The sequence below is a fragment of the Hyperolius riggenbachi genome, chromosome 4, assembly GCF_040937935.1.
Source record: "Hyperolius riggenbachi isolate aHypRig1 chromosome 4, aHypRig1.pri, whole genome shotgun sequence".
Taxonomy (NCBI): Eukaryota; Metazoa; Chordata; class Amphibia; order Anura; family Hyperoliidae; genus Hyperolius; species Hyperolius riggenbachi.
Genome location: NC_090649.1, coordinates 454,475,094 through 454,490,334, shown reverse-complemented (window position 1 = coordinate 454,490,334; position 15,241 = coordinate 454,475,094). Strand labels below are relative to the sequence as shown.

General features: G+C 44.8%; 1 protein-coding gene across 2 annotated transcripts in view; it reads right to left on the bottom strand.

Annotated features, from left to right (window-relative positions):
- LOC137504389 (phospholipase B1, membrane-associated-like) overlaps positions 1 to 15,241 on the bottom strand; it is a 160,667-nt gene that overhangs the window by 58,689 nt on the left and 86,737 nt on the right. For both annotated transcript variants that reach the window (XM_068232750.1, XM_068232751.1), the window contains 5 exons: positions 12,056 to 12,129; positions 11,035 to 11,078; positions 9,525 to 9,633; positions 7,953 to 8,004; positions 7,341 to 7,421 (listed from right to left, as the gene is read on the bottom strand). In XM_068232750.1, coding sequence (XP_068088851.1) covers positions 7,341 to 7,421; positions 7,953 to 8,004; positions 9,525 to 9,633; positions 11,035 to 11,078; positions 12,056 to 12,129 — 360 coding nt within the window. The remainder of the gene's footprint in view (positions 1 to 7,340; positions 7,422 to 7,952; positions 8,005 to 9,524; positions 9,634 to 11,034; positions 11,079 to 12,055; positions 12,130 to 15,241) is intronic.

Genomic DNA, 15,241 nt, shown 5'->3' with positions numbered 1-15,241 from the left:
CGAGGGATTCGTGGATTTGCCGGATTCGTCGTCCCATCCCTAGTAAAAAATGAATATGAAACACTGTAATATGCTAGGTACACACCATACAATTATCGGTTAGATTTTCTGTTAGATTTACCTGCGAGTTAGATAATTTCCAACATGCTAACCATCTATCTGCCTAGCAATTAGGCATTGTTCTTGATAACCAGAAGACAATGCACCAGAGATAATGACCAGTCTCTACCAGTACAATGCTGGGAATACACGGCTCGATTGTGAGCCATTAACCCCCTTGGCGGTATGAAAAATACCGCCAGGGGGCAGCGCAGCAGTTTTAAAAAAAAATTTTTTTTTTTAAATCATGTAGCGAGCCCAGGGCTCGCTACATGATAGCCGCTCAGCGGCATCCCCCCACCCTCTTCGATCGCCTTCGGCGATCTCCGATCAGGAAATCCCGTTCAAAGAACGGGATTTCCTGGAGGGCTTCCCCCGTCGCCATGGCGACGGGGCGGGATGACGTCACCGACGTCAGCGACGTCGGGACGTCATTGGGAGACCCGATCCACCCCTCGGCGCTGCCTGGCACTGATTGGCCAGGCAGCGCACGGGGTCTGGGGGGGGCACGCGCCGCACCGGATAGCGGCGATCGGGCGCGCGGCGGCGTCGATCGGGGTGCTGGCGCAGCTAGCAAAGTGCTAGCTGCGTCCAGCAAAAAAAAAATTATTTAAATCGGCCCAGCAGGGCCTGAGCGGCACCCTCCGGCGGCTTACCCCGTGTCACACACGGGGTTACCGCTAAGGAGGTTAAGAGATAATATCCGACATGTCCGATCACGGTTCAATCGTTTTGCTGCTCGATTCACCATTGAAGTTAATTGAAAAAAGATAAGAAAAACGAGCGGAAGATAAGAGAGTCAAGCGGGCAAAACTATCAGGCGCAGAATCGAACACCAGAATCGACCCATGCATTACAGAATATAATCCAACAGAAAATCTAACAGAAAATTGTATGGTGTGTGTACTAGGCATAAGACTACTCTGATAACCTGCAGGCTGCATGGAATTAACAACCGGAGAGAGCTTCAGAGACTACCAGAAAGGCTTGGTGGGCGGCACTTGGCCTCTGGACTGGACTTGGGACATGTCTGCTCTAGGCCATAGATACAATTTGATGATAATATACCACTCAAAGAAAAATGAATGTCTAGGAGGAAGATTGTCTCCTTGGTGAATAAAATAAGGGATTCTAGGACCACTTAACACCACAAATTCATCTTCTGAATATCAATAAAAGCACGTATACATTTTCACAGAATGATATAAATGTTTATGTCATAACTATGCTACTATTTCCAGCCTATTGGAAATCAATAAATACATCTGATATAACAGGATGGGAACGTCAAGTTGATAAAGCCGTATTGGTGCAAAAAGAGATTCCATTCTCAAAATAACGTGACAAGATTGGGTTAAATGTAAAAGATCACATTGATCGTAAGGTTAAGATAAATGCTTATTGCTTTTACCAACCTCACGCCGTCACTTCTTGAAATGCACCACCTTTGAGCAGCAAGAGAAGCTTGTCTAAAGGTCTGTAACTCACCTTTGTGATTTTGTCTGTTATTCTTCTGATGACCAGCAATTTTTTTGAGTGACAAGCAGTTTGTTTCCGTATTCTCACAACGTGGGTACAGGCGTGTGCATTTAGGAAAATTACACTTTGTGGCAAGTGGCGATAACAAATGGGATCTTTAAGATCCCTGGCGACTCCCGCGCAAAGTTCCGCGATCGTTTGACCTCTCATTCATGCCCTTTGTGATGTTGCGTGTTCCCGCAGGCAGGAAGATGGATCGGGGAACCTTGTTGGTTGGGAGGTGTCACTGTGAGGTTCCCTGATCTAGGGAGGTGAGGAATTCAGCTTTACTTGGAGTGTATTGATGACTGGTCTGATCTCCTGATCTCAGGCCTGACAGTTGACCATCTAAATCAGGAAACCCTATCCAAGCATCCACCTACTGATTCATGCAGGTGCCGCCCAACCAGTGACAGCTGAGCTCAACTGAAATAACTACATGCTTGTTTCAGGTGTGCGATTCAGACACTACTGCAGCCAAATAGACCAGCAGGGCTACCAGGCAACTGATCTATATATATAAAATCGGATGTATGTATGTATGTGTGTGTGTGTGTGTGTGTGTATGTATGTGTGTGTGTATGTGCCGCGATCACTCGAAAACGGCTTGACCGATTTGAACGAAACTTGGTACACAGATCCCTTACTACCTGGGATGATATGTTCTGGGGGTCTCGCGGCCCCCCTGCACATGTGGGCGGAGCTACAAACAGCCAATCAGATTCCACCCATTCAAGTCAATGGAAAAAATGTAAAAGGCTGCCATTCTCACAGTAATCAAGCCAGAGTCCCCACACATAGCACAGTTGGTCACTTGGTGACCGAGGTTACAAATCCAGGAAAAGTGGGCGGAGCATAAAACAGCCAATCACATTTCAGCCGTTCATTTTAAATGGGAAAATGTAAACTGCAGCCATTCTTAGACTGTTAATCGCAGGGTTCTCAAACTTGCCACACTTTGTCACTGGGTGAATGCGATTAAGATTCAAGAAAATGGGTGGAGCCTACAACAGCCAATCAAAATTCACCTATTGATTTTCAAGGGGAATATTTAAACTGCTGCTATTCTTACACTGTTAATGGCAGAGGCTTCAAACTTCCTACAGTCGGTCATTGGGTAACTGGGGTCCAAATTCACTAAAGGGGCGGGGCCACATACAGCCAATCAGATTTCCTTAGTGGATAAACTGCTTCCATTCACACATTTTTGATGCCAGGAACCTGAAAGCTCACAAACTTGGTCATTGAGTGACTGTGTGTCAAGGTTACAAAAAGTGGGTGGAGCCAAAACAACTTTTACTGGGAAAATATAAACTGCAACCATTCTTACACCGTTAATGGCAGGGTTCTCAAACTTTGCACAGTTGGTCATTGGGTGACAGATTAAGATTTTGGAAGGTGGGTGGAGCCTACAACAGCCAATAAAAATTTACCTTTTGATTTTCAAAGGGAATATTTCATCTGCTACCATTCTCTTATACTGGTAAAAGCAGATGCCTCAAACCTGGTACAGTTGAACACTGGGTGACTAGGGTCCAAATTCAGGAAGGGGGCGGAGCCACAAACAGCCAGATTTGTTTATTTTTCAATGGGAATATACAAAGTATTGATACCAAGGACCCCAAAGCTGATAAACTTGATAATTGAGTGACTGTATGTCAAGGTTAGAAAAAGTGGGCAGTGCCAACAACTTCATTTTTTACATTGCAGGGTTCCCAAACTTTACACAATTGGCCACTGGGTGACTGGGATGAATATTCAGAAATGTGGGTGGAGCCTACAACAGCCAATCAAAATGAACCTATTGATTTTCAAGGGGAATATTCACATTGCTACCATTCTTACACTGTTAGTGGCAGAGGCCTCAAACCTGATACAGTCAGTCATTGGGTGACTGGGGTCCAAATTCACTATAGGGGTGGAGCCACAAACAGCCAATCAGATTTGTTAGATTGATTTCAGCCATTCTGTTATTGGCAGGGTTCTCAAACGTGACACAGTTGGCCACTGGGTGACTGGGACTAATATTCAGAAAAGTGGGTGGAGCCTACAGCAGCCAATCAAAATTCACCTTTTGATTTTCAAGGGGAATATTTACATTGCTGACATTCATGCACTCTTAATGGCAGAGGCCTAACATCTGCTACAGTCAGTCACTGGGAGACTGGGGATTAAATTCTGAAAGGAGCGGGCCAAAAACAGCCAATCAGATTTGTTTAATTTCAATGGTGAAATGCAACTTATTGATGCCAAAGCTCATAAACTTGGTCATTAAGTGACTGTATGTCAAGATTAGAAATAGTGGGCAGAGCCAAAAACAACTAACTTTTTACATGGGGAAATGTAAACTGCAGCTTTTCTTACACTGTTAATGGCAGGGTTCTCAAACTTCACACAGTTGGTCACTGGGTGACTAAAATTAATATTCGGAAAAGTAGGTGGAGCCTACAAGAGCCAATCAAAATTCACCTATTGATTTTCAAGGGGAATGTTGAAACTGCAGCCATTCTCACACTGTTAATAGCAGAGGCCTCAAACCTGCTACAGTCAGTCGTTAAAGAGAACCTGAACTGAAAATAAAAAGTCAAAATAAACATGCACAGGTCATACTTACCTCCCGTGCAGTCTACTCCCCAATCTCTTTCTCCTCTCCCGTGTCCCATTTGTCCACTGTGATCAATGGAATTCTCCGTCCTCCATTTTAAAAATGGCCATTACCCCATAACAGCTTCCTGCTCATCACACTGTTAAACTGTAATATCGCTCACTTGAGCCATAGGGAAACATGGACATTACCTTGTACATTCAGTTGTAACTGACAGCTGCTGATATATAACTGACAGCAACTGGTATATTTCAGTTCTGACAAAATATTGTCAGAACTGGAAGTGATCACTGTAAGGAGAAAATGGTGAGCTTCTGAGAGGAACTGACAGTGAGGTAAGTATGTAATATTCATTTGCAGCGACGTCATGTGTTTATTTTAAATAATTTTACTCACTTCAGGTTCCCTTTAAGTGTTTGGGGTTCAAATTCAGTAAAGGGGCGGAGCCAAAAACAGCCAGATTTCTTTGCTGGATAAACTGCTTATATTAGCACAATTTTGATGCCAGGAACCCAAAAGCTCACAAACTTGGTCATTGAGTAGTGACTGTGTGTCAAGGTTACAAAAAGTGGGTGGAGTTAAAAACAGATTTTTCTGGGAAATTGTAAACTGCAGCCCGTCTTCACTGTTAATGGCAGAGTTCTCAAACTTAGCATAGCTGGTTACCGGGTGACTGGGATTAATATTCAGAAAAGTGGGTGGAGCCTAAAAATGCCAATCAAAAATCACATGTCACTTTTCAAGGAGAATATTAAAATTGCTGCCATTTTTGCACTGTTAATGGCACAAGCCTCAAACCTGGTACAGTTGGTCATTGGGTCACTGGGGTTCAAATTCAGAAAAGGGGACAGAGCCACAAACAGTGAATCAGATTTGTTTCATTTCATGGGAAAATACAAATTATTGATGCCAAGGACCCCAAAACTCACAAACTTGGGCATTGAGTAGTGACTTTGTGTCCAGGTTACAAAAAGTGGGCGGAGCCAAAAACAAATTTCACTGGAAAAGTGTAAACTGCAGCCCTTCTGTTTATTTCAGGGTTCCCAATCTTTGCCCAGATGGTCACTCAGTGACTGAGATTAATATTCAGGGAAGTGGGTGGAGCCTATAGTAGCCAATCAAAATTCACCTGTTGATTTTCAAGTGGAATATTTAAATTGCTGCCATTTTTACACTGTTAATAGCAGATGCCTCAAACCTGCTACAGTTGGTCATTGGTTGACTGGGGTTCAAATGCTGGAGAGGGGTGGAGCCACAAACAGCCTATCTGATTTTTTTAATTTCTATGGGAATATACAAATTATTGATGCTAAGGACCCCAAAGCTCACAAACTTGGTCATTGAGTGTTTGTGCGTTAGGGTTAGAAAGTGGGCGGAGCCAACACCAGTCAAATACATACCCGGGCAACGCCGGGTCATCAGTGGGTGAAGACAAATACAAATTTCACTGAGAAAATGTAAACTGCAGCCATTCTGTTAATGGCAGGGTTTTTAAACTTTGCACAGTTGGTCACTGGGTGACTGAAATTAATATTCAGAAAAGTGGGTGGAGCCTACAAAAGTGAATCAAACTTCACCTGTTGTTTTTCAAGGGGAATATTTAATTGCTACCATTCTTGAACTGTTAATGGCACAGGCCTCAAACCTGGTACAGTTGGTTATTGGGTGACCGGGGTTCAAATTCAGAAAAGGGGGTGGAGCCACACACACCCAATCAGATTTGTTTCATTTCAATGCAGATTATTGATACCAAAGACCGCAAAGCTCACAAACTTGGTCAGTGAGTAATTGTGTGTTAGGGTTAGAAAAAGTAGGCGGAGCCAACACCAGCCAAATACATACCCGGGCAACGCCGGGCAATCAGCTAGTATTGAAATAAATATGGCAGCCACCATATCCACTCTCAGTTCAGGTTCCCTTTAACTCCTCTCTGGCGCTGAACATGGAAGAGGGGAACTTCTGCAGGTAGGGGAGGGCTAGTGCATATTAGGCTCCACAAAGAAGAGAGAAAACAGAAGGGAGCGTCTGTGTATGGGGGGGGGGGGGGGGGGGCGCAGGCCATGAAAGGAGGAGCTTATCTGCCTATGTGGGACTGTCACATAAGGCCAACGCTCAAACCCGTTCACTGTTTCTCATGTATTTACAGATTTCTATGCTTGCGCCGTACACCCAGTGGTGCTGCTACACTGGGGCACACTCAGGGCCAGATTTGTACTTTTTAGCGCGCAAGGCCATTATCACAAGCTGCCCCCGACAAACCACAACCCCCCCCCCCCCCCCCTCTACCCATATACACACACTTTTATTGGTCTCCGTAATCAATGTATTTAAAGATGCTTTTTGATGATGCAATTTTACTAAATGATCAACCTTCTGATTGATTGGACAGTGTTCATGGTGCCAATCAACTACAAACGACCAATTTGTAAATCGTTTTATCAATCTGTTTTGAGGATCAATTACTTCTGAAATGATCAGAATGGTTATCATTTTTATTCCATTTATGGTCCAAATCTACGCTTTCCGCTCTGATAGGTTGGAGATGGGTGGAGGGCGGCGTTGGACTTGAACAGCATCTGGTAGTGATAATGAGTCACAGCTCAGGTCACAGACGATAGGCTGTCCACGTTTGCTGCCCCTGAGTCCCCTGTGTCTCAGACATTTGCCGGACTGCTGCAGCTCACATGTTTGGCAGCTTGACTACATGAGTGTGCCAGCTTGCTGACCGCCCCTTGCTTCCTGGTGTCCTATGCCATGGCCTGTGTGGCCTTGCCTGAAATCTGGCCATGGGCACACTAGGGCACTCGCCCCCTTGGAATCATTGAACCCCCTTAGTGCCCCCCTGCTCAATAACATACATTTAACTGTTTCCAGACTTCCTGTGGAGGAGGGGCACATGGGGGCGCACAAACAGAAGGGAGCGTCTGTGTTTGGGGGGCAGGTCATAAAAGGAGGAGCTTCTCTGCCTATGTGGGACTTCCTGTGGAGGGGGAGGCTGGTGTGGACAGAGGTGGGGGGCTGCACCATATAAAATGGAGCTGCACATGAATGGTGGGACAAGGCAGTTGGCTTGAGTGGGTAAAGAGTAATGAATACACTGTCTGAAGACATAACTCACACTGTCAGAACACACAGCACAGAGGTCATTCGCACCGATGAACATGGTGATGACTTTCCAGTCGCTGTTGAACTTGATTCTCTATGGAGAAGAAAGATAAATGTCTTATTGAGATGGAAACCCAGAATTATAAAATGAACAATCAGGACTGGGACCCGCCAGAGAGTTTCAGCAGCGATTTATGTTTTCTATGAACAGCCGGTGATTCCACAAAGCGCTATGCTAATGAAAGTGGTTGGAGGTGAGCCCACTAAAGCGATTGCAGCTTGGCTAGTCATCACAATTCAATGATAAGTATAGGATTGCTGCAAAATCGCTTTTCAATTGGTATACATAGTGATTTCAAAGCGATTTTGCAGCTCTTGTATTACCCAGAAACCACCAGCTTACCCAGAATCCCACAAACAATTTTGCAATCGCTGGCACTAAGATAAACTCCCTACGAAAATCGCTGGCACTAAAATAAAATCACTACTGCTGCTAAAATGGCTTTGCAAAATGCTAGTAAAAATGTTGAATGATTAGCAATCTGTAGTGGGTCCCAGGCCTAAGTAGCTGAGAACTGTCCAATCACAGAAGATAATCTGACTCTATAGCTTGTCAATAGATTACCTTATCGCTCTTCATCTGGTCTATCAGCGATCGGACCTGCGGCGGCATATCGCTGGGGGATAATGGTAAGGAAAGAAATACATTACTGAACTGGAGTAACATATATGTGATTGTTTTACAGGGAGTATACAGAACAATGTATTTGCCATACCTGTTTTCTTTATTTGTAAAAGGATACGAGACAAATACAATTATAACAGATTTACTTACCTGGGACTTCCTCAAGCCCCTATAGAGCTCTGTGTCCCTCACCCCAGTTCCGTTTTCTGGGGTCCCCTCCGTAATGTCTGTTATCTGGGTCAGGGGCTTCTGCACATGCCATGGCTGGATCGGCGAACACTACAGAGGGGACTCCAGAAGAATGGCTGAAGGTGGAACTGCGGTCAGGGACACAGAGGCTTCTAGGGGCTGGAGGAAGACCCAGGTAAGTAAACCTGTTATCATTTTATTCACCTCCTGTATCCTTTAAGGACATCTTCTGGGCATCCCCGGCCTGGTTGCGACAGTGCAATGGTGGGGCACGCAGCCGGGCAAACGCATGTGCAGAAGAAGACAACTGACCCCAACTCACAAAAATACCAGCAACAGTGGCATAGCAATAGGGGTCTCAGAGGTCTTGACTGCACCATGGTCCTTGGGACAGAGGGGCCCCGTAGGGCCCTCCCTCAACTGCAGTATTAGCTCGTTATTGGTCCTGTGCTTGTAATGATCACTTCTATAAATGCTTTGAATGATAATCAGGGCCAGATTTAAGCCAAGGCTTCCTAGGCCATGGCCTAGGGCACCACAGAATCAAGTGCACCAAAGCAGAAGGCTAAACTGGTGTAGCATTTGCAAGCTTGCAAATGCTGCAATGCAGGGAGGTCAGGCGAGGTTTTGGTGCTCCGGACCGGTGGCTACTACGACAAGAGAAAGGAGTGGCTGAGGAGGACAGCGAGGGAGCCAACCGACCACATGGGGCTGGAGAAAGCCCCAGGTAAGTATAAATAATGCAGTGTGTACCATCTCAGCTTCACTTTAAAAGTAACCTTAAGGCTATGTTCACATTATAAATCGCATGCGCTGAGCGCTTTTGTGCACGATTTTTTCAAGCGATTTCCAATGTTTTCTGAGCCATGGGCGATTTTGTGTAAGTGCTTTTGATGAGCCGTGCAGGCGCACTGAAGTTGCAGAAATTTAAACTTCCCACAGCGGTGGAAGGGATGATCGGTGAGTGACGGCGCAGACACAGGACGTCTGCAGGGTCTGGTGGAAGCCCCAGGTAAGTGGAACTTTATTTTTAGTTTTCGGCTAAGGTTCCTTTTAAGGCAGAGCGCCTGATCTGCATGCTTGTTCAAGGTCTATGGCTAAAAGTATTAGAAGCAGAGGATCAGCAGGGCTGCCAGGAAATCTGTATTGCTTAAAATGAAAGAATAAAAAATGAATAAAAAAAATCAGCCTCCGTAGTTCAGGTGTGCTTTAAATTTAATAAATACCTGCTTTTAACCATGAGGGGGAGGGGCTGCTGTAGCAAATGTGTTAATATCCCAATAAATTGTCCATACATGGTATAATACAGTCAGATGATCTTACAAGGCTTTGGCCCCGGGAACGGCCCGGTTGTAGAAGGAGTTGTAGCCCTCGTGGTTGCCGCTTTCTGTGGAGTATCCGGTGATGAATGGGTTGAACTCCAGGAGAATGTCTACAGAGATAGGAGAGGATTTCACAGTGAAGGGATTGAAGTCGTGCAGCTTGTTGTGGATGCTGCTTTCATTGGACAACGCTGCTCATGCCGACTGCTAATGTCTAACAACTAGGGAGGGGCAGTGAAATTCTAATAATTATGGATTTCATGCAAATTGAATTGGACCAATCAGAATTGTGAGGCTTCAAGCTGCATACAATCTGCAATGATCATCACTGTTATGCTTTCATTGGAACACGCTGTACAGAGGTCTGATACTGTCCACTAACAACTGGATGGCTGTCCTTGTCTTTCCACATACAGGGAACAGAAAACTCCTGTTTTCCAACATTGGCTTTTTTAAGACAAACATCTGATCTGCATGCTTGTTCAGGGTCTATGGCTAAAAGTATTAGATGCAAGAATCAGTGAGGATCAGCATGACAGCCAGGCAATCTGCATTGTTTAAAAGGAAATAAAAATGTCAGCCTCCATATCCCTCTCAGTTCGAGTTCGAGTTGTAATCAATACCAGTTGCCTGGCAGCCCTGCTGGTCTATTTCTCTGCAGTAGTATCTGAATAACACCAGAAACAAGCATGCAGCTAGTCTTGTCAGATCTGACTTTAAAGTCTAAAACACCTGATCTGCTGCATGCTTGTTCAGGGGCTATGGCTAATACAGTAGTATTAGAGGCAGAGGATCAGCAAGGCTGCCAGGCAACTGGTATTGCTTAAAAGGAAATAAATATGGCAGCCTCCGTATACCTCTTACTTCAGTTCCCCTTTAAAGAGACACTGAAGCGAGTAAAAAACTTGATTCTTCTCTTATATTCAGCAGGGGCATGTGTGCCCCTGCTAAACCGCTGCTATCCCGCCGCACAACGGGGGTCCCTTACCCCACAATTCCCCCCCTGCAAAATCAACGACCAAATTGGTTGTAGATTTTGCTGCTCCTAGAGGAAGGGCTAACGGCTGCAGCCCTGCCTCACAGCGCGTCTATCAGCGGCGCATCGCCGCCTCTCCCCCGCCCCTCTCAGTGAAGGAAGACTGAGACGGGCGGGGGAGAGGCGGAGATACGTGCTGACAGACGCGCGTGAGGCAGGGCTATAGCCGTTAGCCCTGCCTCAATGCGGAAGAGATCCCCGGCGAGGATGGAGGGGATTTGGGGGGTAAGGGACCCCCGTTGTGCGGCGCGATAGCGGCGGTTTAGCAGGTGCACACATGCCCCTGCTGGATATAAGAGAAGAAGCGAGTTTTATACTCGCTTCAGATTCTCTTTAAGACTGTTACAGGGTGGGGCACAGAAAGAACTCTTTTTTTTGTTGTTGTTTTTTTTGTTTTTTAGCTCTGCAATTTTTGGGTCACCCTGCCAGTTTCATACCCTTGCCACCTCTTTAGTGTTTGTCTGTAATAACTTACTTGGCAGTGTGGTGACATTGGCCAAAGTATGATCTCCTCCGATGCTGGGGGAAAAAAAAAAACAAAAAAACAAAAACATGGCTTTCTGTAGGAAATATATACTGTTTTAATTAATCTTTAATCATAAGGAACAGTTAAAAAACGGAATGCCCTTAATGATAGTAATAGCAGATCCTTTTTCACACCTCTATTTATTTTATTTATATTAAATGTGCGCTATTAAAATATGCTAAAAATGAAAAGTACCATTTCTTAGTGTATTTGTATCAAGTAGTTGCAGTCCAGTTATCCATAGCTTACAACAGTCCCTTTGTTAGTGGGACAGTCAGTCCCTCTTTGGGAACCAAATCCCCCTGTCCCTCTTTCTCTCCCATTTGTCCCTCTTTCAGGACTGATGTACAGATCTGTGTAAATATATGTATTTTTTCCCCTGGAAAATGTGTTTAAAGTGGATCTGAACTCAGAATGTCCTCTCTGCTCTAAAAGATAAACAACAGCATAATAACCTTTAACCCCCTTGCCGTTCCAATTATTTCGGCAGGGGGGTGGCGCAGAACTTTTTTTTTTTTTTAATTCATGTAGCTAGCCTAGCCATGGCGACAGGGCGGGATGACGTCACCGACGCCATGACGTCAGAGGGAATCCCGATCTACCCCTCAGCGCTGCCTGGCACTGATTGGCCAGGCTGCGCAAGGGGTCAGGAGGAGGGGGGGCGGCGCAGCGGGTAGCCACGAATCGGCGGCGATCGAGATATGCACGCAGCTAGCAAAGTGATATATTCCAAACGTTAATATGAAAAAAAAAACTAGCGATGACAGAGAGGACCAGTGTGGTTCGAATTCTACATCTTACATCTTTTGCGTATGAATTTTTCAGTGGTATGCGTGGCTAAGGGGTGTGGTGGGGCGTGATTAGAGGTGTGGCAGGGGTGTGTCTTAAAGTGTCCCTCTTTCATATCTCAGAAAAGTAGGGAGGTACCCATGTGACATGGTCCCTTAAGGTTATGGTTTGTGCCTCTTACCTCCAGGACAGGCCTCGGTACTGTTGAAGTACATCTAGGACATCGTTAGGTTTGGAGCCAACTCCACTACCAGCCTAAGACAGGAAATAATAAATAAAATGTCACACCCACCCAATCTCTTGAGCGAAGTCATCTCCTGGCTTCATACAGCTCTTAGAAGCACCAGAAGTGAAAGGCCAAGGGTCTTCTAAAGCGTACATTTAAAAAAGGGCAGCACAGTAATTTAGAATACTGCTAAAATCACCGATACTCCACAACTTAATTCCAACAGTAGAATATTGATAAACTTTACTGATATATATTTACTATGACCTAACCTAACCTTACTCTCACACGAGTCCTCCCTCTCCTTGCCTAACCCTATGATCTCCCTCTGAACTGATCTCCCCTCCTAAGCCTAATCCTACAGTCCCCCTCGCCGATGCCTAACCCTAAGGACCCTTCTGCGATGCCTAACCCGAAGACCACCTCCACCACCAATGCCCACCCCTAAGACTCCCCCCCCCCCCCCCCGCTGATGACTAATCCTATGCATTATATATGCGTCACCATATGTGGCTATATTAATATCCATGAATAGTGACTGTTACAGGTAGCTTGGCTGCCGGAAGCGCCCAACAAAATAGCAGATGCTGGGGCCACTCGCTATGCAAACAGTGAATACAAATAGCAGGCACTTTTCTTGCGGATCCCAAATTAACTGCATTGGTTCTATCCACCCGCTTGCCGACCTCCAGTCACTGCCCTGAATTTGTACAGGTACACAGCGGTGGCAGAACTCAACTCTGTTAATACTGTAGTTTTTTGTTAATTTCTTGGGGATAAAATCATTTTTGAAAAGCTCATTATACTATGGTACAGAAGTGATGTAATGCAGAGGGATGATACAGACTACTCTGTCTTTCCAGAATATTCTATCTAGCACCAAAATGCAATAAAAACACACATACCGTATATACTGGAGTAGAAGTCTATAAATTTAGAAGGGGGGTGCTGAGTAAAGCCCACTACCAGGTCTCAACCTGGTCCGCCGGTGCTCAATCCCTCCGTGGGTCACCACTCCACATCAATTACAGCAATTGTAGAAATGAAGGGGGCACTCCAATGGCGAATAATCTTGCGTTTATAAGTCAGGTAGCAAACACGACATTTTATGTGGATTATGGACTTACCCTGAAAGGGTTAATTTGGACATTTGATGTCATTTTGGTCAGCTGACCAAAGGGGGTGGGTCCTCCATGAAGGGTGTGGTGCACTATTGTTCATAAGTATGTTGTGTTTCACGTGGTTGCATGCACACTTGAGAAAGGGGTTCGCCCCGAAACATGTCGTCTCTGCTACCTCAATTATAAACGCAAATTTATTCGCCTTCGGAGTGCCGCCTTAATTTATAGAAATTTAGGTCTGACTCACTAAATAAAAGTATAGGGGTTGACTTATACAGAAGTCACGAGCAACTCTGAACACACTGACTAATGTGTGTACTAATAGTGACATTCACGTTTGCAGCAATTTACCCGGTGGGAAATATCACTTTCTTTATAAAGGAAATGCCAAGAAAGCAGAGGTGTGAAAGTCCTGGCCACAACAATTAACAAGGAAGGGGCAGGGGAAAGTACTGGGCTGCAGGAACGGGAGTGAATCATTGCTGCACTTGGGGGCCTGGAGGAGTTATTGGCTGCACTTAAGGGACAGAAGGGGTTAATGGCTGCTATACTTTATGCAGTGTAGTCATTAACCCCCTCCTGAGCCCCAAGATCCAAGTGCAGCTGTTATTTCTGCCTGGTCCCCAAGCGCAGCCATTAACTTAGCTGGGTAGACTTCTACATGGGTCAATAAAAAATTCCAGCTTAAAGGGGTTCTTTCGCGAAAAAAGTAGGCAGTTAAAAAATGTGACAGATGACAGGTTTTGGGCCAGTCCATCTTTTTTAAGGTGGCCACTAACTGTTGTCCAATTTCTAGCGAAAAATCGTTTGAGCAATCAGAAATTCTGATCGGACGAAAAATCGTTCACTACACCATCAACTAACCAATCATTGCTTCCTAACTATCACGACCATCAAGAAAATCCAAATTTTCGTTCGATGAAAATTCATTCGGGCGACATTTTTTTCACTCGTTCATAATCGATTGTGTCCACCAATGGAGATTATTTACAACCAATCCGAACGATTTTTCGCTAGAAATTGGACCGTTAGTGGCCAGCTTAAAGAAAACCTGAACTGAAAATTAAAAGTCAAAATAATTATACACAAGTCATACTTACCTCCCATGTAGTCTACTCCTCAATATCTTTCTCCTCTCCCACGTCCCATTTGTCCACTGTGATCAAGGGAATTCTCCGTCCTCCATTTTGAAAATGGCCATTACCCCATAACAGCTTCCTGGTCAGCACACTGTTAAACTGTAACATCGTCCACTTGAGCCATAGGGAAACATGGCATATCAGTTGTCCACTCAGCTATAACTGACAGCAACTGATATATAACTGACAGCAACTGATATATTTCAGTTCTGACAAAATGTTGTCAGAACTGGAAGGGATCATTGTCAGAAGAAAATGGTGAGCTTCTGAGAGGAACTGATGGCAAGGTAACTATTTAATGTTCATTTGAAGTTACCTCATGTGTTTATTTTAAATAATTTTACTCAGTACAGGTTCTCTTTAAGGGGGATTCTCAGGGCTTTCTTTGTTTTCAACAGCATTTCCTGAACAGCAGTTTAACTGCCAATATAGCAAGATACCAGCTGGCCTCCCTAATCACTTGCACACTATTATGTCAGTTAGATTTTGCAACTGTTGTTCAGGAAATACTGTTGAAAACAAAGAAAGCCCTGATAACCCCCCTTAAAAAGATGGACTGGCCCAAAACCTGTCATCTGTCACATTTTTTAACTGCCTACTTTTTTCGCGAAAGAACCCCTTTAAAGAGACTCCGTAACAAAAATTGCATCCTGTTTTTTATCATCCTACATGTTCCAAAAGCTATTCTAATGTGTTCTGGCTAACTGCAGCACTTTCTACTATGACAGTCTCTGTAATAAATCAATGTATCTTTCCCCTGTCAGACTTGTCGGCCTGTGTCTGGAAGGCTGCCAAGTTCTTCAGTGTTGTGGTTCTGCTATGAACTCCCCCTTCCCGGCCCCTCTCTGCACACTGCCTGTGTGTTATTTAGATAAGAGAGA